The sequence below is a fragment of the Lasiodiplodia theobromae genome (assembly GCF_012971845.1).
Source record: "Lasiodiplodia theobromae strain AM2As chromosome Unknown scaffold_17, whole genome shotgun sequence".
NCBI classification, from domain to species: Eukaryota; Fungi; Ascomycota; class Dothideomycetes; order Botryosphaeriales; family Botryosphaeriaceae; genus Lasiodiplodia; species Lasiodiplodia theobromae.
The window spans coordinates 698,352-721,420 of NW_023336377.1; the positions used below are offsets into that span (position 1 = coordinate 698,352).

The 23,069-nt window shown below is 54.9% G+C and overlaps 8 protein-coding genes across 8 annotated transcripts; 3 read left to right on the top strand and 5 right to left on the bottom strand.

Annotated features, from left to right (window-relative positions):
- Window positions 1-197: 197 nt before the first annotated feature.
- On the bottom strand, window positions 198-1,247 carry LTHEOB_6141 (Sad1 interacting factor 1 protein; the record flags this gene model as incomplete). Its single annotated transcript, XM_035515365.1, has 2 exons — window positions 198-1,036; window positions 1,103-1,247. 2 exons carry the CDS (start codon window positions 1,245-1,247, stop codon window positions 198-200), a joined length of 984 nt encoding a protein of 327 aa, XP_035373272.1.
- A 510-nt stretch (window positions 1,248-1,757) lies between these two features.
- On the top strand, window positions 1,758-3,434 carry LTHEOB_6142 (Heterokaryon incompatibility protein; the record flags this gene model as incomplete). Its single annotated transcript, XM_035515366.1, has 2 exons — window positions 1,758-2,406; window positions 3,031-3,434. The coding sequence occupies 2 exons, from the start codon at window positions 1,758-1,760 to the stop codon at window positions 3,432-3,434; spliced, it is 1,053 nt and encodes a 350-aa protein (XP_035373273.1).
- Window positions 3,435-4,810: 1,376 nt separating this feature from the next.
- On the bottom strand, window positions 4,811-6,444 carry LTHEOB_6143 (MFS transporter; the record flags this gene model as incomplete). The annotated part of the gene is made up of 4 exons (XM_035515367.1): window positions 4,811-5,652; window positions 5,722-6,016; window positions 6,068-6,251; window positions 6,302-6,444. The coding sequence occupies 4 exons, from the start codon at window positions 6,442-6,444 to the stop codon at window positions 4,811-4,813; spliced, it is 1,464 nt and encodes a 487-aa protein (XP_035373274.1).
- A 727-nt stretch (window positions 6,445-7,171) lies between these two features.
- LTHEOB_6144 (Terpene synthase) lies at window positions 7,172-8,806 on the bottom strand (the record flags this gene model as incomplete). The annotated part of the gene is made up of 9 exons (XM_035515368.1): window positions 7,172-7,244; window positions 7,312-7,559; window positions 7,631-7,664; window positions 7,713-7,805; window positions 7,860-8,016; window positions 8,075-8,284; window positions 8,346-8,364; window positions 8,430-8,553; window positions 8,652-8,806. The coding sequence occupies 9 exons, from the start codon at window positions 8,804-8,806 to the stop codon at window positions 7,172-7,174; spliced, it is 1,113 nt and encodes a 370-aa protein (XP_035373275.1).
- A 1,562-nt stretch (window positions 8,807-10,368) lies between these two features.
- LTHEOB_6145 (Small nucleolar ribonucleoprotein complex subunit) lies at window positions 10,369-12,051 on the bottom strand (the record flags this gene model as incomplete). Its single annotated transcript, XM_035515369.1, has 1 exon — window positions 10,369-12,051. The coding sequence occupies one exon, from the start codon at window positions 12,049-12,051 to the stop codon at window positions 10,369-10,371; it is 1,683 nt and encodes a 560-aa protein (XP_035373276.1).
- Window positions 12,052-12,143: 92 nt separating this feature from the next.
- LTHEOB_6146 (ATPAse AAA+ type core protein) lies at window positions 12,144-15,950 on the top strand (the record flags this gene model as incomplete). The annotated part of the gene is made up of 1 exon (XM_035515370.1): window positions 12,144-15,950. The coding sequence occupies one exon, from the start codon at window positions 12,144-12,146 to the stop codon at window positions 15,948-15,950; it is 3,807 nt and encodes a 1,268-aa protein (XP_035373277.1).
- Window positions 15,951-17,513: 1,563 nt separating this feature from the next.
- On the top strand, window positions 17,514-18,714 carry LTHEOB_6147 (Endoglucanase iii; the record flags this gene model as incomplete). The annotated part of the gene is made up of 2 exons (XM_035515371.1): window positions 17,514-18,463; window positions 18,555-18,714. 2 exons carry the CDS (start codon window positions 17,514-17,516, stop codon window positions 18,712-18,714), a joined length of 1,110 nt encoding a protein of 369 aa, XP_035373278.1.
- Window positions 18,715-20,163: 1,449 nt separating this feature from the next.
- LTHEOB_6148 (Peptidase M12B) lies at window positions 20,164-22,703 on the bottom strand (the record flags this gene model as incomplete). Its single annotated transcript, XM_035515372.1, has 2 exons — window positions 20,164-20,556; window positions 20,619-22,703. 2 exons carry the CDS (start codon window positions 22,701-22,703, stop codon window positions 20,164-20,166), a joined length of 2,478 nt encoding a protein of 825 aa, XP_035373279.1.
- Between the last annotated feature and the right edge of the window lie 366 nt (window positions 22,704-23,069).

Below are 23,069 nucleotides of genomic sequence, written 5' to 3' on the forward strand. Positions count from 1 at the left end.
GGGGTGTCAGGATTTGGGAAAGGCTACACATCAATATGGCTAGCCTTCATAGTTGCGGACCATTGGCTACCTCGCCGCCGTCCTAAGTTTTCACGATAACATGATTGCCAGCCGTCAGATGCCTATGGATATTCTTTGAGATTTTTTTGTTCCTTGTACAAACAGTCTGCTACTTCTTCACAAGCTCCAAACACTCCCTAGTTCACCACCATTCCCTTCCACCAAGCCATCGCTCCCAGTACAAAGACCACCACCATAGCGTCCGCCACGACGGTTGTGTATATCACGCTATACCGACCGGCCAGCCTCACGTACCCAGCAAACGGCTCAGGCAACACCGTCGCCAACGTGCCCATAATGCCACCCTGCTGCAGCTGTCCCCTCTCGACAAAGAACCGCGTCGTCTGCAGCAGCACCTCGACCGTCGCGAAGATGTAGAACAACCGCCTGCCCACCGCCGCCGCCTCCTCGTCATGATCTTGGCCGAACGCCGACGCGCTCCGACTCAGCTTCGACCCGTCGAACGTCGACGTCAGCGCCACGTACGCCGCCAGCCCGAACGAGAAGACGGCGTGCACGATGCGCCACACGTACGCCGAGCTGGTCTGCTTCTGCTGCTGCTGCTGCGCTGCTGCTTGGCCTGGTGCACCGCCGCCCATCATCGCTTGCATCATCTTCATCATGGGATCTTCGGCTCCCGGTGCGCCGCCGCCGCCTCCCGGCTGCCCGCCCGCGTCTCCTCCCCGCAGCATCTGCTGCATCATCAGCATCATCGGGTCGTCCATGTTACCACCACCGCCGCCGCCGCCGACCGCTGGGCTGTCCCGACCGCTGGCGGGGCCGAAGGGCGTGGAGGCGCCGGAGGCGCTGGCGGAGGGGGGCAGGCGGCGCGGCGTGGGTTGGTAGTAGTGCTCGCTGATGTCGACTTCGGGCGGGTCGGTGGTGTCGTGGTGGGTGGTCGTCGTCGTCGTCGCTGCGGGTGCGTTGGTGGTGGTGGTGGTGGGTTCTGCGGCAGGTTTGCTGGGCGCGGGGGTGGCTGGAGAAGTGTGTCAGAGGCTGTACGGAAGGTATGAGAGTAAGTTGTAGGTGGAGAAGGGCTTACCATCCTCGACTGCGGGAGCTGGGCGGCCGCTCAGCGAGGTGATGGCTTCCAGGCGTGATGCGCCTTGCGAGGCGATCTTGGCTTGACGGCGCTCGCGACGTTCGCGCGCGCGGCGTTGGGCATCGCTTTCTTGGGGTGCTTCCATGGCTTCCGGGGCGGAATGGAAGACGGGAAAGGGTTTGGAATGCGAGGGTAGCGGGTGTTGATGTTTATTGCGCAAGGTGGTTTGAAAGTTGGAGGGTCTGGGCGCTACGTCAAGCGCCCGAAATTTACAGCTAGCTGTATGGTAAGGTTTCCGTTATCGGTTAGTCTGGCCCTGCAGCCAGCGGAGGGGAATTACTCCACCGCTCAATTCTTCCCGTTTCAACTGCTAGACTTAGAGTGCTCAATTGAAGTAGCAGTATTATCGCCACGATGCCGTACGGTATGGGAGAGCATCCTCGGTTCGATTATCCAAGGCCTTGGGGCGATCTTAACAACGACGTACTTGTACCCCATCGAAGGCTAGAAACGCGCGGCCTGAATAGTTGAGTATCACAAAGGTACGTACTTGCGTAAGCAGCCATGCAGCTGCCTTGGTGGCAGCACTTCATACAGCCTTGCCCTCCTTTCAGCTCTTGATCAACACCAGCCTTATCCGTCTGTCTCTAAACCTATGGACTCAAAAAATCGCGATACCACAGCTCTCATCGCTCGCCGCTGCAAACCGATATTGTCGGAGCTGAAGATATGCTGTCAGGATCACGGCAAGAGCTGCAATGGGGACGTCCTCGGCCTTGGAGAAGACGATGTTGAGATCAACCTCATCGATGTCCGAAGGATGTGTTTGGTTCAACGGAACTCAGCAACATGTGGTTATTTCACACTCAGCTATGTTTGGGGAGGCGTCGAACAGCACTGCCTTTCGAAATCCAATCTCGACTTCCTCCGCCAGGAAGGGTCATTCAACGCCATCATGCAAAATATTCCACAAGTTGCTCGAGACGCCATTCAATTGGTCCGAGGTCTCAAGGGATACTACCTATGGATCGATTCTCTTTGTATTGTCCAAGATGACGCAGAGCAGAAGCACCATCAGATCGCACACATGGCACAGATCTATTCCCGGTCATTCTTAACCATCGTGGCGGCCGAGGCACTGAACGCTAACAGCGGTCTTCCCTGTGCCCACTACACCGATTTGACCCTCTCGGAAACGTATCCAGGAATGGAGGCTCCAGTGGACGACAACGATCTGGAGCAAGTTCTGCGCTCCTCCAAGTTCGGAAGCCGTGCATGGACCTACCAGGAAATACTACTTTCCCGTAGGCGCCTCTTTAGCTACACGAATCGGACGGTCCTCCAGTGCGGCACCGGAAGCTGGTATAGTGGATTATCGGATGAGTGGGAACTCAACCCTAAAGACGCAAGAATGCCGATGTTTCCATTGCCTCGATTAGCAATGGCTTCTGGATGGTCATGGCTCTTATCTTACCAGTGGATCGTTGAAAGTTACACCTGCAAGGATCTTAGCTTCGCCTCCGATGTTTGGCCTGCATTTTCTGGTATTGAATCCGCTTTAGCATCTCTTTGGGACTGCAGTTTCCACCAGGGCTTGCCAATGCGCTTTTTCAGATTTGCGCTCCTATGGAGTGCGCATCCTGGAACCCTTCCACTGAAGCGGCGCTCTTCTGACCCAAAGCTTGCGAGTTGGTCCTGGATGGGTTGGACGGGCAGAGTCTCTTTCCAGGTGTTCTCGGATGAAGCTTCACAGAACCATCAAAGCCGTTCCTTTCTGATGAAGACGATGGTGGTCGTTTCCCAGGAACGCTCGGTAGCATTCGATTACCCTTCCAACCCAGGTGGCGATAGTCTCCTAAAAGCCTACAGCGCCACATTTCTAAAAGAAATCAACGACGGAGTGAGAACATCACACAGCTTAAGTCCAGGGACCAAGGTCAATCTTCAATTCTATGCCTTGGCAACACCAGTCGGCTTCTTAGAGAAAGGCACCAACCAGACACAGAATGATAGTCTTATATGGCTGTCAATGGATGGCTCTACCTGCGAGAAGATCACAGTCTCAGACCATCAGCAAAAGGCAATGGGAACGCTGGACAGCTTTGACCTCGAAGACCTGGGGGACTTCACTCTAATCGAAAAGCACTTCGATATCATAGCGCTTTCCGTCTGCTACCTGGGCCACAACGATTGCCTTCTGGAAGACATCCTGGTAGATGTTATGTTGATTCAGTGGTTTGGAGAAAATGCGGAGAGGGTTGCTATTGGGCAAGTCAATGCCCAAGCATGGGAGAGATGTCATCGGAGTGCAAAATGGATCAAACTGGAATGAGTGCATTGCGTTGTATCTTGATATTTTTCCGGGTTCTATTGGCATATTTCTTTTATATCTTTGAAGTGACGGCCAGGTACGCGCAAGTGTAGGTGTTACGGTAATTAAAAAAAATTGTAAAAAAAATAGTAAGTACGATGTCAAACGTGATTGAAACTTTTATCTGACTTATCTATCCATAGTCAATTGTCTTCCTTGGTCGCCGACCTCGTTGTTGTGGTTTTACATAAGCAGTCCGCTCACCTGGTTTTCGGCCCCGACGAATCGCACAAAAGCCGCATCCTTTCTTTCGCCTATTTATTCCGTCCGCCAGCATCCTTTCTGCATGCTCTCTCATCAACACGACATTAGAAATAATAATTTTTTGCTCCTCCATCCCCTTTCTTGCCTTTTTGTTTTTTTTTTTTCTCTCCCTGCGTCATTCTCCGAGCAGAATCGACAAATTGTCTACGCTAGAATTTAACACAGGAGCAGCATTAAAATGGTCCCCATTTGCTTCCACACACAAAGAATTCGAACATGCGGCTCATTCATGAGGAATCGTAACTTCCATGCGCGGCTGTATGGATGCTTAAACCTCCAATCTCACCTCATGACTCGATCACAGCGCCAGACGTTCTTTACGTCAAGCAAAGCATTGACATGCCAACACGCGAAATCCTGCGAGAAAAAGCAAACACCGCCAGGGCCAACAACCATTCCCTTCTGGGCATCTAGCTCAACATGGAAGCGGGCCTCCGTAAACACGCTTCGTTGCCTCGTCGGTTGTACCCTCGGTGATTTCTCTGCGCTCTGGTTCCTTCAGTCCTTCTATCCTGACATGGGTGTTGGCCCCATTATGGCTACATCAAGTAAGCATCACACCCCTAGCCAGGGCTAATTGAGAAAATTCCGACTGACTTGCCTCCCTCCATCGAAGTGGCTGCCGGCGTCTCATCATCGATGCTCCTCGAAACCGTCCTTCTGCGCGTCGGCCGCGACGGCCTTTCCTGGCCGGCAGCAGCGAAGACGGCAGCGGGGATGAGTTTGATTTCGATGCTGACCATGGAGATGGCGCAGAACGTGGTGGACTACCATCTGACAGGGGGCGCGGTGAACCTGGGCGATCCGTGGTTTTGGAGCGCGGCGGCGATCTCGATTGGCGCCGGGTTCATTGCGCCATTGCCCTACAATTACGTGAGATTGAGGAGATATGGAAAGGCTTGTCACTGAGGGGAAGGAGGAGGATCGTGCGGTGTGGCGTGTTGGAAGGATTCTCGCCATTCCCAAAGCTTATCCGAATGTCATAGCATCAACACCACTACTACTCTACTCAGAAATCCTGACCAGCTAGCTCTCTTCTCGAGCAACAATCTTCTAGAGACCAGTTTCCCCGTTCACAAAACGTAGCGATACATGGGATGCGCATCCCCCACCGTCTCCACCTCCGCAGGAAGACTCTCATCCCCCGTCCTCCTCTCCCCATACACCCGATCCCGGCGCCGATTCACCAACCACAAACCCAAACTCAACCCCAACGCCATGCACACCCCCGCGAACATCGTCCCCGCACAAATCCACATCCCCTTGACGTACCGCGGCCCCTGCTCCGCCGGAAAGATGAAGCCCCCCACGATCGACCCAGTATGGCCGACCATCCCACCAAACGCGAGCCCAAACCCCCTCTTCGTGAAGCCCCCCTGATTATCCGTCAACCACACACAATTCAGCGCGATGCCAGGAAAAACGCCCGCGCAGACGAGGAAGATGGCGAAGTAGCGCACCGCCACGGCTTCCACCGTCGCCAGCACGACGAACCCCGTCCCGCTGACGCAGAAGCTCGCGGCGAGGAAAACGCCACGCCGCCCCGCGCGGTCGGACAAAAAGCACGCGCCGACGCAGACGAAGAAGGCGACGAGGTACGGCGGCGCGGAGAGGCCCTGCGCGTTGACGGCCGTGTAGCCCATGTCTTTGACCATGGTGGGGAGGTACGCCGGCAGCGAACCGAAGGCGATGTCGCAGCAGAAGAAGAGGACGGCCCAGCAGTAGCATTTCGGGTCGCGCAGGGCGGCGAGGGCGGCGTGCGTGTTGAGCTTGCCTTTGGCCGTGTCGCCGCGGGCCTTGACGGAACGCGCGTTGATGATGTAGTTTTGGCGTGGGGTGAGGAAGCGGCATTCAGAGGGGGAGTTGGGGAGGTAGAAGTAGGTGAATAGGGCGACGATGATGGTTGGGAGGCCCTCTTGGGGTCGTCAGTTGATGAGAAGTCCGTGTTGAGGGGGCGCGTGGGTGGGTGGGTTGATGGACTGACCTATGATGAAAAGGAGTTGCCAGCCTTCGAGGGCTGTGCGGGCCTGGACGATGCCGTAGGCAAGTGCTGTTGCGAACGAGTTTGCCAGCGGGGCGGCGGACAGGTACAGACCGTATCTGAGCCCTATCTCACGCTTGTTGTAGAAAAATGACAGGTAAAGTGGGACTGCGGGCGAGAAGCCAGCTTCGAAGAGGCCGAGCAGAGACCTGCAAACAATCATGCCGCCGAAATTGGTTGTGGCAGCTTGCAGCATGCTCATGGCACCCCAGCCAATTGCCATAAAAGTGACCCAGAGCTATCGCTCGCATCAGTGACATGCTGCGATTGGGATCCGAAACGAACTTACCGGTAGATTGAGGAGTTTCCACAGCGGGATGAATACATGGCCGAGCGGATATGTTATGTAGTAGACAATGATTATCCAGGAATACTGCCTCGAGGTGATTCCCCAACTCTTTCCCATGCCTGCAACATAAGCACTTCCAAGGTTTGACCGGTCAATGTAGCTCAGCATGTAAAGCACAAACAGGCTGTGATAGTCTTAGCTTGAAATTCCATGATGGCATGGCAGAACCCTTACAGTGACATCAACGAGAGATCCAGCTGTCTTAGCGCCTGCTTTTCCTCTTGCTCCGTCCATTCTTCATCCAAGTCAGCGCGAGCTTCTGATCCATTTGAAGCATCTTCAGGACGCTTTTCGACATCCGAAGTGGGAGAATTCATTTCAAAGATGTAGAAATTGGTGGACCAGTGGGGACGTGGGAACGAGCTTACGCGCTTGAGTTTAGAAGGGTTATCGGGCAGGCCTTGAAATACCAATCTCGGTAGCGGATGCGGGGAAGCGCCAATAACTTCATCCTGCTGTGTCCACACCATCTCTGGTACTGCACTTTGCGTCACCACGCATGATTGGTTCCGAACGTCTCACCGCTTGGAGAGCTGAGAACCATCGGAAGCGCTGATGTAGATCTATCTTCACCTTACGGCTTGATTACTGGTGCACGGCCCGAGACAAAGATCGATCCTGCAAGCCAAGCGTCTATAGATGCTGTCATATGAAACATCTTTTCGACTAGTTCCGGTTTGCGTATCCCTTGATCGTCACTAAGGATCCGAAGCTTATGTATGAGGAAATCTGATGGCCTAGTGTTCAGAAAATGTCACATGATATAGCTTCACTACTAGCGTATGAGGTATGCTGACTTCGGAGCAGATGGGTTGGGGTGCCGAAAACGGAGTAGCACGTGAATGTTTGCTTTTTTCTCTCGATTGTGTGTTTCTGAAGCTCGAGCGCAGATCAAATCACACAGAAACTCAGAAAGAGTATTGAGGACATATTTCATACATTAACTAAATCGTTGCCATTGCCGTTGCCGTTGCCGTCATATCTCTATTTCCATGCAGAATTCCCAATAAATCCACCAACGCCTGGATGCTCATCTCATCATGCTCACAACTGAATAGTGAGGCTTCCATCTTTGCTGCGCTTATCGCCGAGTTTGCCGTACCGCTTAGTTTCATAACTGTAAGGTTTTACAATCAGCGTCGGTTGCTTAATACTATATGAAAAGCGGCTTGAAAAGAACATACCTCCAGTAAAGGTTCCCCGTGCACCAGGTCTTGCAGCCGTCGATGAGGATCTGCAGTTCCTTCGTTGTTTCGTCATCGGGATCCTCGCTACCGTAGCGGAGCATGAGCCTGTCGGTCAAGACATCAACTTCGGAGATGGTGCGGGCGATCAGGTCCACGGCTCGCTCGGTTGCAGCTTGGAGTCGGTCTTCGCTGTCCGTAGCGGCTGCGTAAAAGATTGGAATCGTATTTGCGATCGACAAGCCGGCCTGAGTCAAAACGTTAGGAGCGCGATCGGGAATGGTAAAGCATCAAGAGGGTTGCAGCAATTTTCACATACCATCTCTTTCTTGCAAGAGAATATATCATTGACGCTGATGCTCGTTAGCTCAATTGCTTTGATGGTTGGAAAGTAAACATACCAGGACACGTTGACGTTGGTAAGAGTCCATATCTTCTTCATGTCGGGATCCTCAAACACTTGCGCTGGAAGTCCCTTACACTCCCCAAGGAATCTACGAAAGAATTATTAGCATACACAAGCTGAGAAACATACGGAACACACTTACTCAATCATGGCAAGGGTTGCCTCCACAGCACTGGCGCCATCACGGAATGTCCAGTATTCCTGGGGGCTGGGGATTCCACCACCCAATCTGGAGCACTGTTCCGCTTTGGTCATGTCAAGGTAGAACTTGATGTTGTCAAACAACCTTTGTCTTTGCTCTGCTTCATTGTCAATAGATCCGCCTTTTATTATACCGCCTCAACGGGTGGGACCTACCGATGTTGTACGCCTTCCGGATTGCATCGCCGATCTCAGTGAAGCTCTGAATGATGTGACTGTACCCTATATCGCTGGCTAGGCGACTCTCGTACGCGGTATCACCCTTCGAGAGTCCAAGGCGATCGCGCACGAGCTCAATGAGGTCATAGCGGTATCTGTTCGAGGCCTCGAGATCATCGACCAAAGTCGCATCTTCCATGTCGAGCTCTGCCAAACGCTGTTAGCGGACTAATTGATACTAGTCGCGGAATAGTCTAGGCGTGCTTACCATCGTCCACGACGAAGATCTTTCAGCCCAGAAGGGCAAGTTAGCCAATTTGTTGCAAGGTGCCTCAGAGTATTTCGGACGTACCCAAACAATCAAGAGCGAGGCGATCCTGAGCCGCTCATAAGATGCCCAAGGAGAGCTTGCAGCGCCTAGTAGACTGAAGTCCGCCTTCTTGAATGCTGCCCTGAGCCTTGGCGAAGGGATGTTGCTACAAATTGCACAATATGTTAACACGCTTGCTGCCGAATGGGGTCCGCCGAAGCCTTGGAGATACTCCGCGGAATCAAAGAAGTGGGATACACATACGCATCGAGCCAGTCACTCTCGTCCTTCCGCAGGCGGTCAACTCCGGGGTTCACCGCAGTGGGCCAATGGGCAAAGTACGGCCAGAGATCTGGCAGGTACATCTCCTGGCCTTGCATGGAGAGGAGGAGCTGTTGCCTGGAATCCAAGGGAGCCATATTGATTAACAAGTGAGTAGTGAGTACGTGAGAAGTAAATTGCTTGGTGAAACGCAATGTGTGGCTTTGGGGTCGACGTTCAAGTCATACTTATAAAGGCCTCTTTCAGCCTCTTCGTGGCTTGAATTATCCCGCTCACAGAGTAATATGACGCACATGAAGACATTCTAGATGGCATCGTTGGCCCCAAGGATTGAGGCTTGGAGAGGGTCATGTGCATTGGGGCGATGAGGCAACACGGTCAGGGCAGAGGATCCGGGGAAGAATGGAGTGCTTTGCAGCTAATGCACCTGTCAGAACGCAAGGCTGGGCGTTGAGGCCTCCAGGCGGCCTCCGACGAGTCAGTGTTAGGCGTTATGATTGCGAATTTCCAGCCTCCCGTAGGGCTGATGGATCAGCACTGCAGGGACGTTATCTGCCAGTAAGCAGATATTCGGTATTCCTTGTCGGAAAATATTCCAGATGAGGCGTAGAGGTAGGGTCGAGGGTGGATCTTCGCGTCAGCAAATATCGATAAGGGGTCGATGCTTGTTCACCTTAGCTGACGCTCTGTCATATGGGATATTCCGATCTGGAATGTGTTGGAACGTTGGCTACAGTTACGAGCAGCTTAAGGGTCCGTTGTAGGTCGAGATACGGAGTTGTTCATCGATCGAAGCACAGACAAGGCCCCGACCATGGTACGATGCAACGGTTTTGGCAGGAGACTTGGCCTATTTTGGCCCCAGACGCCGCAGAGCCGCAGGGCCCACGTGGAGATCGCCCCTGTCTGGACCAGTCACGAAAGCGACAGGTTGAACGTTGGTCTGCAAATAGTATCTGGATAAGCGATGCAGATCTGCTTGACTCGTGTAGTGATTGGGTTCCAAAAATATGGGTTGTTGCTCCTGCAGGATTGGTGCGGTGTGTCTGGCCCCCAATCTCCCCACACCATGGGCTCGTCAGGGCTTCGGAAGCTGAAAGATGCCGTGAAGAACACCACCACTACCGAATTGAGACACAAAACGGGCTTACATCGTCTGAATCACTGCTGATGAATCCGACTCGCCGGTGCTGATTCCTGCAGTCAGTATTCGCTGGGTCGTCGTGCGGTGTAAGGCACCCTGGGCACTGCCATTTCTAAGAATAATACGAATTTCGCCTTTCACTTTCGCACAGCCGAGCTCGGCAACGTCATAAACCGAGTTGCCTTGATCCTTCCAACGGCCGCCTGCTGTCCAGACCTTAAGTTCATGGCTGCTGCCTGATATCGCATCGAGTTTCCGTTGGTGGCATCCGCTCTTTTCAGATGGTGTTGGCATGGAACAGACTCTGGTGTCGATTAGTATCCCTCTGCCCCTCATTGGAGACTCCGCACTCTTCCGACGTAGCGCGTAGGATGTACAAATATGTCCCCACTTGAGATTAACTACCAACAAGCATTCTAGTGGTCTGGTCAACCACTGAGGTATCGCGTTCCCCTTCGTACCCGTCAAATTTTTCTAACCGTGAACGCCAATTCATGCTTTTGGACCTTCCAGACGCCGCGGAGCATTCGCTTTTCCTTAGCCCTTTGCAAAACTTCAAGCACCCTTCCTCGCAAATCTTGAAAGCGCTGGGCCATACTTCTCCCTGTCCCTCTGCAAGCCAGCTTGTTCCCTCTTGTTTTGCTCCTTCAGCGCCTGCTGCAACTTCATCCGCTTCTCATCGATAACGTTCTTCTGTCCTCTCTTCCGCAGGTATTTCCTCAGCGCACTGTTCTTTCCTCTGCCCCTGTTCTTCAATTTCTCCACAATATCCTCCGGCTTCGTATCCTGCTCCTTGCGACGAGTCTCAGCAGAAGCCAGATCCACATCACCGATGAAATTGGGATTGAGCGAAATCATCTCAGGCTGCAGCTTGTTGAGCAGCTGCCTGACCTCGGCCTCCTGGCGCTGCTTGATGGTCTCGTAGGGGTTGACCTCGAGAGCATCGAAGTTGGGCTCACCAGCGCCGGGTACGATGATGCTGCTGAAGCCCTTGTCGTGCGAAACACCCAGGATATCTTCGAATGGGCACCACCTTACGCGCTCGATTTTGTTGCCTTCGCCACCCCAGGCCATGTACGGCGATTGCACCTTCTGCTGGTCCTCGAGCGCCTTGTCAAACAGTCCCCGCCAGATGGACACTTGCGTGCCCCAGCCCACCGCCGTCAGATTCCTGTCCGAAATGGACACAGACGCGCCAGGCTGCCTGACGAAATAGTTGTTGACCTCTTTGAACATGCGAATGTCCCACACGGCCATTTTCATGTCTTGGCCAGTTGAGACCATGTACCGCCCTTCCCTGTCCATCGCAATGCTTCGCACCGGACCTCTGTGAGCGAGCAGCTTCACGTGCGGGTCCGAGGAGTTGGGAGACCACAATGAAACCTGTCCGTTCTGGTGTCCGACGTGTAGTATCGCGTTGTAAGGGTTTTGGGCGAATGCTGTCGGGGAGCCTTGCTTGGTGGGGAGTTCAGTGACCATCTGGCCGGTCGAGGTATCGGTGTATTTGAGGTAACCGGCGTGGCCAATGCTTGCGAGTAGGAAGTGGTAGGGCAGGAACTCGAGGTGGGTGACATCGATGTGCTTCTGAAGCTTGTGGATCTCGACTCCCTGGTGGTCGTAAATGTAGACATACTTCTTCTGGGCGACGGCGAAGCTCTGGTTGTTGTGAAGCCACTTTGCATCGCGCACCGTCTCACCCAGCTGCAGCTCGCAGCCCAGCTTGCCGTCGCGCCAGTCCATGGTTGCGATATGGCCTTTGCGCCCAGCAAGCAGCAATTCTCTGCCATTGCGCGTGTAGTCGGCCACGTACGGGCCCAGGTCGGTCAGCTTCAGCTCAAACCCCTTCTTGGCAGTTTCGATGGCAATGTCGCCCCGGATGTCGTCCTGGCGCACTTTGTACGTCCGTTCCAGTTCCGTCTCAGGCTCGAGGAAGCCGCTCTGGTTTTCCAGCAGAATTTCTGCATCGTGGGCCTTGAGCACGGCATCCCTGCGTTTCTGCTCCTGCAGGCGAACCTCGTGCCGCAGCTTCTTGTCCTTGATATTCTTGACCTTGAGCTTCCCCCCGCCGCGGCCGTATGTGCTCTCGGCGACCTGCAGGCGGGCTTTCGCTTCGGCTTCCTCGCGGTCGTGGGTCGAGGTGGGCGCTTTCTTGGCGAGTTCTTTGCCCTTGGAGGAATGCGACTGCAGCACCGGGTGCTCGAGGTCCATCGTGTCGAGTTCCATCGTCGCGGGAGCCATGGCGGAGCAGTGCAGGCGCAGAATAGCTGCGGCGGACAAAAAAGTTGGGCCGGTCGGAGTTTGCGTTCGCCGCCGGACTTGGCGCATTTGACATGTTTGTCATCATCGGCGCCGCGTTCTGCTCCAACATTTCCGCAACTACTCTCTTCCGCCACAGCATCCTACACGCGTTTTCCTTCCTCCTCTCCCTTTCCAAGCAACAGACACGAGCCTCGCCGCCCGCGAGCTCGTCCGAGCGCCTCCCACCCCGGATGCACGCCGTGACATGGCGGTCCGCGCGAGCTGCCCGTAGAATTCCCGCCCAGGTCATCGCCGGCCGACGATTCCCGCCGCGTCTGAGGACTTTCTACCGTTCCGCCCGCCTCCAGTCTTCCAACGGTTCTCCCAGCGAGCCCCGCGATCCTTCCACGCCCTCCATCTCCGCAAATGACAACGAAAAGTCCCAACCGCCTGCGAATGCCCCCCTGCCAACTGGCGACAACGCCCAGCATGACGTCGGCGCCGAGATAGCAGCCGAGGCAGCTGGGGACTCAGCCGCCCTGCTGGATGGCAAGACGCGCAAGCCGAGGGAAACGTTGCGTCAGCACATATCGAACTTGAAACGCGCGTCTCGAGTAAAGCAGGTCGAGGGTTTTCCTCCCATCAACATACCGGAACACTTCTTGAAAAACAATGTCACAGTCCGCGAGCAAAGGTATCCCGGCCGGGTTGGCCAGGCCTATGACTATGCCGGAAATCCTATTGGGAGTGGCCCGCCAAAGCCTGAAACGAAGGGGAACCTCTCCCTCTCTTGGGTGTTTGAGGGCAAGGCAGATAAGGAGATAGCAAAACTGGCGTTGCCTCTTCCTGAACAATTGTACAAATTGTTGGAAGCCAGAGCGGCGGAGGATAATGATGCGCAGAAGTACCCCCGGTATGAGGATATTCTGGAGTTCGTGGAGAAGATCTACTCTCGCAAAGCAACGGAGTTTAATGTCCACGAAGATACTTTGCCCGACAAGACTCTCCATTTCTTCGTATACCTTGAGGTCCTCGCAGCCATTTCCGGAAGCCTTGCCACTGCCAGACCCGACGTGGGCTCATCTTTCCCTTCCGCAAAGTCCAATCTTATTCTTCACTCCCCCCTGGAAGGCGGCATCCCACGCCTTGACCAACTTGTTGAGCATGTGGCTGCTGACCTGCAGGCCGACATTGTCAAGCTCGACTCCCAGGACATTGCCGAGCTAGTTGGCGATTATCTCGATGAAGGCTCTGACCCCAACGCATTCTCCCTTAGATCCTTGGGTTACGAGGCGTATCGGATAAAATCAGACGGATTCGAACTGGAAGAAGACGAGTACGATGATCACGAGGCGGAAGAAGAGGCGGAAGATGGACAGGACGATGCAGCACCTGCCATTGGCGGTCGTACATCGCCTGCTCCAAAGGCAAACAAGAAGGGTGGCTTTATCGTGCAGGGAGTGCAAACCATGGACATGAACGACTTTTTGAAGGCTCTGGGCGGGTCTTCACGCACATCATCTGGCCGTCATGCTGCTATGGGAACCGCTGACTTCACTCCCGCTCCATTCGGACGAGATCCTTCACCCGAGACAACGCGGTGGAATGATATGAAGCTTGGCGCCTATATTGACGCTTTGCTTGACTCGACGTCTGCCAGGCGCAGGGATTTTAAGGATTCTGTGCCAACACGGAAAGAGGAAAACAGTCTGGAGGCTGAGCCTCTCGTCATTGGGCAAGGAGGCCCATTTAAATTAACGCTCAATAAAAGTTCACAAAACCCTCAGAGCCCTCCTTCACAACGAACAATTGTTCTTATCAACGACTACAAGGAACTTACTGCCACCCGGCAAGGAGCACGAGTCTTGGACAAGATCACTGAGCTAGTCCACAACAGACGGAAAAATGGATCCGAGATTATGATCGTTGGCACCACGTCGTCCGCTGAGCTTGTTCCTGAGGTATCCCGCTCCGCTATCCGAAGCTTGCAAGCCGAGAATGAGGACAGTTTCTTCCGGACCATTGTCGTCCCTCTCGGCACGACGTCACTGAAGCCGTCCATAGAGGTGCAAAAAAGCTTAAGCGAGAATAACAAGCTGTCGGATGACGGACTTCTTCCACCAAAACCCCTGGATTTCGACACGGCCGAACGCAGGCGAAACGAGGCAATCAATATCAGGCATATCCAAGACATGATCCGGAAACTGGACCCGGATGCCCAGAGTATAAGCTATAGAGTCGCCCGGCTCCAGTATTCCGTGCTTTTTCCAGCTGCAGACTGGACGTCAAGGGTGCTTGCATTCCACGAAGTTCACCGCCTAGTACAGACTGCCATTGGTCTGCAACGAGCCTCTAGCGAAAACTCGGAACTCAACAAGGACTTGGTGATTCTGGCTGGATTGCTGCTACGCATGAGCGACGACGTCAAGTTCTCCTGGGTTGCGCAAGAACGGCAGAAGCACCGTGAGCCGAAGGATACGGTCCAAGCTACTGCTAGCAAAGCTCCACCAGTCGAGACTCCCTCCGAGATCAAGTTGGAGAAGATCCAGAAGACTGCAAATAAGCATGAGAAGAAACTCCTTGCTGGAGTTGTTAATCCTTCTGGCATCAAGACCACCTTCTCCGACGTTCACGCCCCATCAGAGACCATTGACGCCTTGAAAACCATGACATCCCTCTCTCTCCTTCGCCCAGACGCCTTCAAGTACGGTGTCCTTGCAACCGACAAGATACCCGGTCTGCTCCTTTACGGACCTCCTGGTACCGGCAAAACGCTCCTTGCAAAAGCCGTTGCCAAAGAAAGCGGCGCCACGGTACTCGAGGTCAGTGGTAGCGAGGTGTACGACATGTACGTCGGCGAGGGCGAAAAGAACGTCCGTGCCATCTTCTCGCTCGCACGCAAGCTTTCGCCCTGTGTGGTCTTCATCGACGAAGCCGACGCCATATTCGGCAGCCGATCGGGCTCTCGCCACCGCACATCGCACCGCGAGGTCCTCAACCAGTTCCTGAAGGAGTGGGACGGCATGAACGACCTGAGCGTCTTCATCATGGTCGCCACGAACCGGCCCTTCGATATGGATGACGCGGTCCTGAGGCGTCTGCCGAGGAGATTGCTGGTCGACTTGCCGACGCAGAAGGACAGGGAGAGCATCCTGCGGATCCACCTGAAAGACGAGCAACTGGATTCCGGCATCAAGCTGGACGAGTTGGCGGCGAAAACGCCCTTTTACTCCGGCTCGGATCTGAAGAACCTGTGCGTCGCCGCCGCGCTGAACTGCGTGCGCGAGGAAAACGAGATCTACGCCACGGTCGCCGCGATGGGCGTGGGCAAGGATGCCGCCGCCGCCGCCGCCGCCGACACGACGTCTCCTGAACCGGCCGCAGCGACCGAGGGAGACGATGGCAAGGATGCCACCACCGTCCAGGGACAACAACAGGCCGAGTCCACCACCACCAACCCCACCACTATCGCCACCGACAACAACAACAACAACCTTGAGACGCCAGCACAAACGAAGCATAGAATTCGCGAAATCCTCCGCACAAAGGGCGAACTGGACGAAGTCGACAGACTGGCTCTTCCTCCCCGTTCCTCTTCTTCTCCCTCCTCCACCCCTTCCACCACCACTACCTCCTCCCCTTACCCAGCCAAGCGGACGCTGCTGCCCCATCACTTCGACAAGGCGATGCAGGAGATCAGCGCCAGCATCAGCGAGGACATGGCGACGCTGACGGCCATCCGCAAGTTCGACGAGCAGTACGGCGACAAGCGCGGCAAGCGCAAGAAGAAGTCTAGCTGGGGCTTCAACGTCGCGGAGGACGTCGGGCCGGGCGAGGAGGCGGCGAGGGTGAGGCCCGCCGCGGCTGCGGCTGCGGCGGGTATGTCGGGGAGGAGGTGAGGAGGTGAGGAGGTAGGGTCTGGGATGGGGGTTGGGTCGGGTGGATGGCGTGGTTTTTTCGGGTTTAGAAGTGGTGGGCAGGATAGGACAGGACAGGGCAGGGGAAGATGGGGAATGGGGAATGGAAATATATAGGTGGTAGTCGTGTATTTTAGACCTGGACAGTGAAAGCTGAGAAGATACGTGTTTGGGAGAAGAAAGTACATTTGATGAACGAAGCAAGGTGATGGAAATCAAGTACGGCGATGGTTTTGTACTGAATCCCGTGTACGGAGGCTGCTTGTTTCTTTGTCAACTACGAATTCGCGCCGTCACAAGAATACCCCAGAGAGGGGAAGTTGGGTCTGGGGAGTTCTTTGCTGGTTCGAAGCTAGCACACCTTCTACCGCAGGTGTTGTTGCTACTGACGGGTCAATTCGCTCACGCTTCATGGGATATCTGAAGAGTTGAACTCTTTGTTCAGAAGTTGTTGCTGACGAAATATCGTACACAGGGTCCAAACGAACAGTTCCGCGATGCTCTTGCCTGTGTTCTAAACACAACTTTTCGCGATCTGAAGGGATGTTCAGTATTGATAAAGGCTGTGGGCTCTATTAGGCGCTTTTAGCCGTAGTTGGACATTGATTTATGGTCCCGTTTGTGATCGTCACTCGCATTGAGGAGTCCGAGTAAGTCGTGACGACAGACGTTTCAGAATGGAATGACGGGCCGTCACTCCTCAACTCCCTCTCACCCCACCATCAACCTCAGACGACACTGGCCCACTGGACACCGACTTTACCCATCATCGAGTTGACAGGATAGCCCTTTATCCATGGCTTCTTTTACTCGGAAAAAATTGTTAATGGTGAGTCTGAACGAGCGAGTAGCTTTGAGGCACAGAATTTAGCAGTAAGGGCCGGCGAACTGTTGTTCTCATTTACCCGCTTTGATCCTCCGCAGGTAGGCTCCGCCTTAATCTAGACAAGCTTCTCCACACCCTCACTCAAGCACTGAGAAACAAAGCCACCGGCCCACTTGTGTGTTTTCCTCTCTCCGAAGCAAGAGCGCTTGGGCGCCACTTCCGTCAGCAGCAGCGAGCCGCCAACAGGGATCAAGCAACGCAGCTATCGATTACAGGGGCTTGAGGTTCAAACACGCTTCACTCAAACTGTGTCAGAGGCTTGACCAGTCGCCTTGGGCGTCGACAAGCTTTTTTGCATGAAAGCGCCGTGGCGGGCGTCCTGTCGATCTCATAATTGTGGAGAATCCTCCTTTCCCCAGAGTCTGCCGGTTATTTCGTTTATGCCTCTTGCATCCACCTGAAGCGCGACATGAGATGGCATGAGCACGATCCCCACGCCTGTGGCCCGGGCCTTGTTTTCGAAACGTCGTAGGTATAAGAAGTGATGTTTCTTCCCCCCAGAGGACGATTGTTTCCAGTAGGCTTCGGCACTTGAGGAGCTTTTTCAAACTACTGAGCCCGGTTGCTCTCCATTCGTTTCCAATTCTCTACCTTCTTTCGTCTGCTCCTAGTTGAAAAAGACAATCTTTTTACCTTACTCAGCCATACCCCTCTCCAAGATGAAGACCACCACCCTCGCCGCCGCCGCCACCCTCCTCTCGGCCTCGGCCGTCACAGCCCTCCCCAGGAGCCCCCTCCGCGTCTCCAACGCCGTCGCCGCCGCCCAAGCCACATCCAAAGTCAAATACGCCGGCCTCAACATCGCCGGCTTCGACTTCGGCTGCGGCACCGACGGCACCTGCACGCAGACATCCGCCAACGCAACGGACCCGATGACCATCACCAACGGCGCGCAGGGCCAGATGAACCACTTCGTCGCCGACGACGGCCTCAACGCGTTCCGGCTGCCCGTCGGCTGGCAGTACCTGGTCGCGCACCAGCTCGGCGGCGACCTCGACGCGGCCAACGCGGCAAAGTACGACGCCCTCGTCCAAGGCTGCCTGACGTCCGGCGCCGAGCTCTGCATCGTCGACGTGCACAACTACGCGCGCTGGAACGGGCAGATCATCGGCCAGGGGGGTCCGACGAACGAGCAGTTCGTGTCCCTCTGGAAGCAGCTGGCGACGAAGTACAAGGACAACGCCAAGGTGGCCTTCGGCGTCATGAACGAGCCGCACGACGTGCCGGACGTCGGCAAGTGGGCGGACACGGTGCAGGCGGTCGTGACGGCGATCCGTAACGCTGGTGCGACGAGCCAGTACGTGCTGCTGCCCGGCAACGACTGGACGAGCGCCGCCAGCTTCGTGTCGGACGGGTCGGCGGCGGCGCTGGCCAAGGTGACGAATCCGGATGGGTCGACGGATGGGCTCATCTTTGATGTGCACAAGTACAGCGACAGCGACAACTCGGGCACCCACACTGAGTGCACTACTAACAACATCGACGACGCCTTCAGCCCGCTCGCTGACTGGCTGCGCGAGAATAACCGCACTGCCATTAACACTGAGAGCGGTGGCGGTAACACTGAGTCGTGCGAGAAGCTGTACTGCGAGCAGATTGAGTTCTTGAAGTAAGTGATGATCTCTCTCTCCCTGAACATTTTTTTTTCCTCGCGGAAAGGAGAGAAGGCAAGGAAGTTTATCAACTAACATTTGATACAGCAAAAACGCCGACGTCTTCCTCGGCTACACTGCCTGGTCGGCCGGCGGCTTCGACGAGACGTACGAGCTCGTCCAGACGCCCATCAAGAACTCGGACGGCAGCTACACCGACAGGGCGCTGACCCAGAAGTGCACCGTCGGAGCGTGGAAGAGCGCGTAGGGTTGCTGCTGCAAATCGCACGCCAACGATTTCAATTGTAAATAGAACATGACATGAAATGTATGTGCTTATGTGGGATAAGTACCGAAAATTCGATGACTGTACATACCATCTTGTATGGTTGCATGTGAATGGTTGGCTAGTGCGATTTACGTCTAGTGCCGCGTGGAGAGATGAAGTCATTGTTTACATTGTGGCATTGTGATTTTTGAAAGAGTATGTTGGAAGATCACTTCATCTTTTCTAGTTGTCGTCAAATTTGTCATCGCACTAACAAGCATACACCTTGACCCTAGCGCGTAAAGTTACTCTGGTAGTCAAGGGCGAGTGAAAGCTGTTGTCTAGACCTTATTGTGATGACGTTCGTCCCGTGTTTACATCCGCGCCAAGCAGCATTTCAGCTGCCCTCCCTAGTACTTAGCAATGTCAACCAATAGGAGCAAGTAGCGGACTGCAAGTCTTGCGAAACGTCGCTCAGCCTCTCGGAATCCGTGGTTTTTGTTTTCCGTCGAAAACACGCGCGTCTCGAAAAGCAAGATCCGCTGGTAAACTAGTTATTTCACTTTCAAGGACCGAAACGTCATAAGGAATGCACACATCCAATGCCCATCTTCTGACGAGGGGGGGTATTATGATCCTATCCCGCTGTATAAACAAATATACCCCGCTCCGATTCCCATGCACCTACACACACACATGCACCAGTAAGCCCTACTTTTCCCCCCCGCAACAGACCCCCCATGTGTATCCAAGAATAACACGATGCTATGCCCAAAACAGCAAAACAAGGGATCTCCCAGATGCCCCCTCTTCCCAAATAAACAAGAGCCTCAGCTTTCCATGCCAACCGCACTAAAAACTTCCGGCCCCCCCAAATCCAATAATCCGTAAGCTGAGACGAGAGGGAAAGAGAGAGACAGACAGACACATGCAACCCCTGCTCTCTTATCTTAGTCGATGACGGACGCGCGTCTCGGCAGGTGACGTCCACACGGCAACCATAAGCTGTCGCTATACGTACGCCTCGCCGCGCTCCCTTCCCATTCGCTGAACGCGCTGCTTTGTTGCATTGTCGCATTGTCGAGAAAATATTAATGATCCCTGAAAGACGATAATGCCTCCACGATCAGTAGTACATGCTCTTTTGTATGCAAAAAGAAGAAAGACAAAGAACAACGTCTTCTTGGTCTTTGTAGCAAAGCACGGGTGCTTTTGACATCACCCCACCAATTAAAAGGAAAAGAAAAAGAAACCCCAGCAAACTCCTACACTAGATGGATGATGATGATGATGATATGGCAAAAGCTATGCAAGTAACAAATGTGAAAAGTAAATTCGTAACCGGACATGAGCCAAAAACAACCCCGGGGATAAGAGAGCTTTTTCTACGCAAGTGAAAAAGAAAGAAGAGCTAACTGTACAGCGCTCTCTTTTTCGACCATTATTACTTTACGCGTACCTAACAGCCGGACCGCTGTACGCCGGAGGCGGGGGCCCGTACCACCCGCCACCGCCCTGATGCGGATGCGGCGACATGAATGGCTGCTGACTCTCGCTCATGCCACGGTTAGGAGCCCACGGCGGGGGTACGCGAGGAGGAGGTGGGCCGCCCATGCCCATGCCCCTGCCATTATTGGCACCAGGCCAAGCAGGGGGACCGGCTGCGGCGGCCGCTTTGGCGCGAGCGCGCATGCGACGGCGGCGGCAGCTGCGCGAAATGCAACCGAAGATGGAGATGAGGAGGAGAACGCCGACGGCGACGGCAACGCCAATGACGATGCCCTTGTTACGGCTGATCCAGTTGCCAATCTCCTTTCCGACATCGGAACCAGTGCAACGGCCCTGCATAGAAAAGTTAGAAAAAAAAAACAAATGGGTCGATGGAGGTGGAAAAAATAACTCACGTTGCTGCAATGTCCACCGCCACCGCACTCCGTGCCATCCAGAAAGTTTTGCTGCAGGCTGTAGCACACTCCGTTGGGAAACTCTGGGCTGGCACAGCTGATGACGCAAGTATTGGAATCACAAGCGTACGTGTCGTTGGATCCGGATGTGTACGCTCCCAGCGCGGACTGGCATTGTTGGTTTCTGCTGGTGCATTGGCCGCTGGCGCACTTCAATCCATCGCCACAACTGCTGCCGTCTGTCAAATGTTCATCGTCAGGGCAGTACGGGGAATTGCCTGTGCAGGTCTCTTGTTTGTCGCAGTCACCGGTCGACGCGCGGCACACAGTAGTCGCAGGTGCAAACTGACAGTTGTTGCAACAATCCTCATTGGAATCATCACAAACGGCGCCATTCTGGAACTTGCAGGTCGTGGGGTTGCAACACGGGTTGTCTCCGCAGCTTTCCGCGCCACCGCAATCGCAGTCTTCACCTTCTTCAACGATGCCATTACCGCATTGCTGACCAGAGATGGTGGTTACACCTCTGTTGTTTGTCAGACAGTTCGACTTGACGCTGTTGCGGCCCATGGCGCTGCAAATGTTTCCGATGGAGCATGCAGAGAATTTGGTGATACCGCTGGCAGTCGACGGGTTCATGATGAACTGCTCTCCAGCATCGCAAGTGCTGGAGCTGAGCGGGCAACATTGCTGGGAGCTGACGGTGTTGCTGTCGGCACAAGTCGAGGACGTGCAATCGTGGACGGCACCAAAAGTATGGCCAGTCTCGTGAGCAATGACTTGCCACTCCGTGTTCGTCCGCGCAACGACGTTGGCACTTGCAACAGTTTCACTGCCGCTGCCGCTGGTCGAGTTCTCGCTCATGGATCCCTGCACGCACGCCTGTCCAAGCCAAGCAAGGCCAACGGCCTGGCCCGTGGGGCAATTGGTCAAAAGAGTCCAGTGAGAGTTGGTGTCCTCTCTTGCGCCTCTCCATTCCGAGAACAGGTTCAAGCGGTCCTGGATAGTGACACTATCCGAGCAACCTTGGTTCCAGGGATTGCTCTGCGGGGGAGTTCCGGGGCAAGTTGCCTCGCTAACAGTTAAGTTCTGAAGGCCTAATGTGATATTGAATGTGGATTCGTAAAGATCAGAAGCGGAATTCATCACGCTGATCACGTTGGCCCTAGCGGATTCCGTGGAATTAAAAGTTGCGGTATATGTGCAATCGGTGGCAACGCCGACCAAAGCAACTTTGCGTGAGGTGGGACAACCAGCCGTCGATCCGATGGTAGAGGCCAAATTCACACCGGCGGAGTTTCCAGATCCAGGCGTAGAGTCAAGCTGGCGCTTGGAGAAAAGCGAGCTGATGGGGGTGCTCCAGAAGCCCTCCTCTCGCTTCAGCATGCGGCCATAGACCGGGTGGTCCAAGTTCATGTTAAACTCAAGCCTGTCCGAGTGGCACGCAAGTTCCGAACCCAGGTCGCGGCGCAGCTCCTGGCGTTCCTGGTCGTACGACGTCTCCGAGATATCCGAATCTCTCCATACGACCATGTACTCGTCGTCGGACGGCTCCACGGCGGGATCCAGTACATGCTTGGTCGCGGTGTAGCTAGAAGTCATTTGCACGTGATGATGGTTGTGGTCGATGCTGAAGACGCCTTCGAAGAGCGGGTGAATGCCGTCGCGGCGGATGGTAATACGAGCCCAGCCCTTGTCCACCCATCGGTCTTCGCCTCTCTTGACCCAGGCGCGGCCCTTGTAGACCTTGTGTTCTAGCCGGTCGATGGTCTCGCGGCGGGTGACCTGGCCGTCGGCGCCCAGGTACTCAATTGTCGCGCCTTCTGCGATAATGTCATGGTTAGGCTCCAGTGCGAGGCGCACGCGTTGGTCGCGGAAAAGTTCGAAGGACAGGTCGAATTCCGACAGAGCGGTAACGCGGTTCTTGAATGTATGAATCGTGGGGTTGCGGAGGACCTCGAGGGCCGTGAGTGGGTTGCGAGCCACTGAGCTTGCGTGGACGGAGTCGAAAAGGGCGGGGATGACGACGACTGCCGTCCAAGCGCACGACGCAACCGCCGCGGCGGCGGAGCGGAAAAGGCGCATGGCCGTGGGGTTAAGAACGGCCGAGTAGCGGCAATCGCAGCGAGCGGCTGAGTAGCGAAGAGATGGTGTGCAGTGTTTGCGGAGTGTCGAAGAGAGCGAGCGACATGCAGGAGAGGGCGTATAAGACAACACGAGGTGCGAGGCGAGCGGCTGGATGACGGGCAAGAGAAGGCAGTGCAAGGCCAAGTCGGCTTGGCATGCCTTGGGGTCGCACGTCTGTGGACTCTCCGCGCCGATTCCCGCCAGCCCCCGTCATTTGGCGCGCTCGTTGCGCCGGCGACAGCTATCTTAACGCCGGATTCGCGCTGCACGCGGCGGGGGCTGTGCCTCGCCCTCTCGTCGAATCCACGCTCGCAGTCGCGGGCC